The sequence below is a fragment of the Ciona intestinalis genome, unplaced genomic scaffold (genome assembly GCF_000224145.3).
Source record: "Ciona intestinalis unplaced genomic scaffold, KH HT000171.2, whole genome shotgun sequence".
In the NCBI taxonomy this organism is placed as follows: domain Eukaryota; kingdom Metazoa; phylum Chordata; class Ascidiacea; order Phlebobranchia; family Cionidae; genus Ciona; species Ciona intestinalis.
In genome coordinates, this window is record NW_004190493.2 from 100,686 (window position 1) to 104,256 (window position 3,571).

The 3,571-nt window shown below is 37.2% G+C and overlaps 1 protein-coding gene across 4 annotated transcripts in view; it reads right to left on the reverse strand.

Annotated features, from left to right (window-relative positions):
- Positions 1 to 213: 213 nt before the first annotated feature.
- The window catches only part of LOC100177671 (F-box only protein 24-like), a 9,268-nt gene continuing 5,910 nt past the window's right edge, over positions 214 to 3,571 (reverse strand). For 3 of the 4 annotated variants that reach the window (XM_026839210.1, XM_026839211.1, XM_002123000.4), the window contains exons 12-15: positions 3,017 to 3,146; positions 2,564 to 2,713; positions 2,230 to 2,341; positions 214 to 2,137 (exon numbers count right to left, since the gene is read on the reverse strand). In XM_026839210.1, the coding sequence (XP_026695011.1) occupies positions 1,929 to 2,137; positions 2,230 to 2,341; positions 2,564 to 2,713; positions 3,017 to 3,146 (601 nt within the window). In that variant the 3' untranslated portion in view covers positions 214 to 1,928. The remainder of the gene's footprint in view (positions 2,138 to 2,229; positions 2,342 to 2,563; positions 2,714 to 3,016; positions 3,147 to 3,571) is intronic. The other variant, XM_026839209.1, reaches the window with a different exon arrangement.

Sequence of the window (3,571 nt, forward strand, 5' to 3'; positions counted from 1 at the left end):
TAAAAGGGTCCGGTCTCTGCCCGAGTACCGTCTTCCCCCATCAGCTCAATATCGCCTCGATGTGGACATATCTTAATGTTTTTAGTTCCAATAGCATTCTCCAAGCCAAAGAGAGTACCACTTTAACCACAATATACTTGATATGCGTAAGCCGTTATGCATTTTTTTATACTGTTCCCTTTTGTAATGTAATACAACAAAATAAAACTTATATAACGCGGATGAATGTTTTATTTGAACAAAATCAGGCAAAGCACCAAGCAACTTTTGTTAAAATACAACATACAAGTTGTGGAAATTGCGCAACCCAAAGTTAAACAAAGCAAACGCATTTAATTGCCTAAATAAATAAAAGTTTGTGCGTAAGACAAGAAATCTAATGCAATATATTAAGTTAGCGTTATTAAAAATAAATAACGCATTTAATTATTTTCCTAATTTAATCATTTTGCAATTTGAACAAAGAGGTAATTGTTGTTTATTTGGTGGCGTATCGTCCATCAGCGTAAACTTCGGCTAACAGGTTGGTGATTGGGCTTCGATCAACGTCAGTGTAAACTGCAGCATCGCTTCGAATAGCAGCATATAACTTCTGTGTGCGTTTGTTCCAATCAACAGCAGTGTGCTGAACTTTGTTGTTGTTCAGCGCAAAAGATCGCCAATCAATTTCGTTTTTCTTAGCTGATCGGTAAAGGCTGTAACAGGTTAAGCTAAAAGCTCCTCCGCATGCAGCAACGACTGCCCACAAACAGCTGTGTTGTCGAAGTACACCGTACGCGGCCTTGGACATTTTTGTAACTTCCATGCTGATGATTTAACTTTCAAATTAAGATTGTCAAGAATAAAGTATACCAGCTCTACAATAAAAACAAGTTATTTAAAATACCAGTAATTACAATAACCTGCAGTTCTTAATGAATAGATCACGTTACGCAACATGACTGACCAAGCCCGGATCGCTTTCTGTTGGCATCTCATGTTTCTTTTAAACTAAATAAACTGCATCTGCCATATGTCCTGTATACAAGGAATCAATAGAAACTAATAGAGGGTTGAAGCAATTTACTAAAAGCTGCGTTGTTAATGAATTTAGTTCTCCAATCGATACCGCTTTATATACACGGCCGAATGACCTTGCGTCGATCAACCGATATAACCTGTCAGCGCCGTTTGAAGGTGATGACGCAATCTTCACGTCGGGTTACGCAACTCGCCACGTTTTTTGGCTTAAACAGTTGTTGAAGCTCAATATTAAATAAGAGCAACGCATTTAAGTACTACACGTTCTCCCTTATAAACAGAAAGTCCATACGTACGTTTTAAAAGAAATATACTTCAATACATTTAATTAGGTTATATTTGTTTACTAAACTGAGAATACATTCATAATCATACAACTTTTCTGATGTTAATCAGGTCATTGTTCGATCACACTAACTGCATGGACTATCAATTACAAACAGCAGGCTAGTAATCGTATATTTACATCTTATTCTTGTCGTATTTAAGCTAGTAAACCACAGACTAGTAGTAACCGTATAGCCTACTGTCCTGCTAAGAATGTTTGAGGCGAAACGAGATTGCGTAACAACCAGACGATTTAATTCAGTGACGTCAGTGTCCGGTATTTCGCAACACCCAGAAGCGAACACAATGAATCATTAATGTCTGGTGTTCATCGTTGTTTTTCGTATAGCGCTATAGGATGGTATATAATAACCGAACAATACGTTTTGATGTTATTGTAACTATAGTTTCATTTAATTGATAACAGTTGTCTTGGCATGTAATGGTTTTAGTAATCTGGTGTATACCTTCGATACTTTATATTAAAGTCTTAACGCTGCGCGATGTTTGCACTATAAAGTAAACTCTGCCTTGGCTAAAATGTCATGAAGCTTTCACTCATGATCAAATTTATTACATTTTTAACCCTTCGTCTGATCAGATACAATCTTTTTATCTAACTCAACTCTCTCCGCTTCGAGGCGCAACTGTTCCACTGCATGACGTAACAAACGAAGCTCTTCTGAGCAGCGATTTTCTGGCGATGGTTCAACTTTCTCAGCTGAAGGTTTACTGGAAACCTGCTTTGAAACCTTCAATTGCTGTTTCAATGGAAATGTAACCTTTTGACCTAAATGCAGAAACACTAGGTTGTCACAACTATCAAACTGTAACAACTTTTTAGGTCCATATAGTTCACGTCAAATATGTCATACAGTTCACCTGTAGTTGTCTGCTTTAGTTCCTCAGATCGGGTAAACCGATCCATCATTGCTTCAATAACTTTAATTTTTTCAATTATATTGCTGGCTTTTTTAAAATCCATAAGCAGTTCCTAAAACGGGAAAAGAGTTGAGATAAAAGCATCCAAAAGGTGGCGGTATAGGACAACATTGTACTATTCTGTGTGTGTTAAGTATTGTTACCACACACTAAGGCAGTATATATTTATGACCAACTTTACATTGAATAAGATTCGTTATGGTTTGTGTAAGCAGAGAAGATCGCTTAATTAATGTATCTGAACCAGGAGTGTGCATATATAGGTAAAGTTCACCTGTTGAGATTTCATGGCTAGTAACTGTAGATGCTGGCTGGAATCTTGGTTGGGGGGTTCTTTGTATTGTATATGATGATTCATGTCATAACACGAGAGAAGAAACATGCTCTCTTTGTGTGAATCAACCTGCCGGACACTCCAAGGAATCTAATGTATATATGTACAGGTAAATGTTGGTGTGATGATAATATAAATGTTTCACAAACATAATAACCGGCAACCAGCACACGACTGACTGTGTGGCGCAAGGCATATTTTGGTTTCCTTTGTATAGTAACACACCAACGCTCTTTAATTACGATAGTGAACTGTACTGGTCTTTTTAAATGCGGTATAGTGCGAAGATCGTAATTCATATACAAGAAAAAATACGGAATGTAGCAAAAACGGCAATCATTAAGACCAACTTATAAGGTTAAAACAAATACACAACAATAAATAGCCAAATACCTTGATATCGAGATGTACGAAATCCACGCTTCCTCGGCTGTTGCCAGGTAATCTTCCATTATGCCCACACCCTGTACCTAACATTTCACATTCATTACCATGCTCAACGACTGCTAGTGTGTGATTCAAGCTGGATAATAAAGTAGGTATAAGTTTGAAACGTTATTTTAAGATTGTAGTTCATTAAAAAAATGTATGACGAGCGAAACGTAATCGTATTTTTTGTTATATATAGTAGAGTGGGGTAGGACGGGACACCTTTGGCACATAATATCCAATTATCCTAATCGTCTTTTAAACAATTAACAACGCGGTCTATTGGAGTCGCGTGGATACGGTTTTATAATCCCTAGATGCTCTCCATTGACTACCAAATGGGACGAGAAAATGGAATAAAAATGTGTCCCATCCCCCCCCACTCTACCATACGTGGGTTTCATTTGTTTTTACAATACGGTCGGTAGTTAGCATTTCCACTACATTAAATTACTGTAGTAACCAAACCAGGTGTATAATTCTACATGAGATTCATCTCTTCAAACACACATTGCGTGC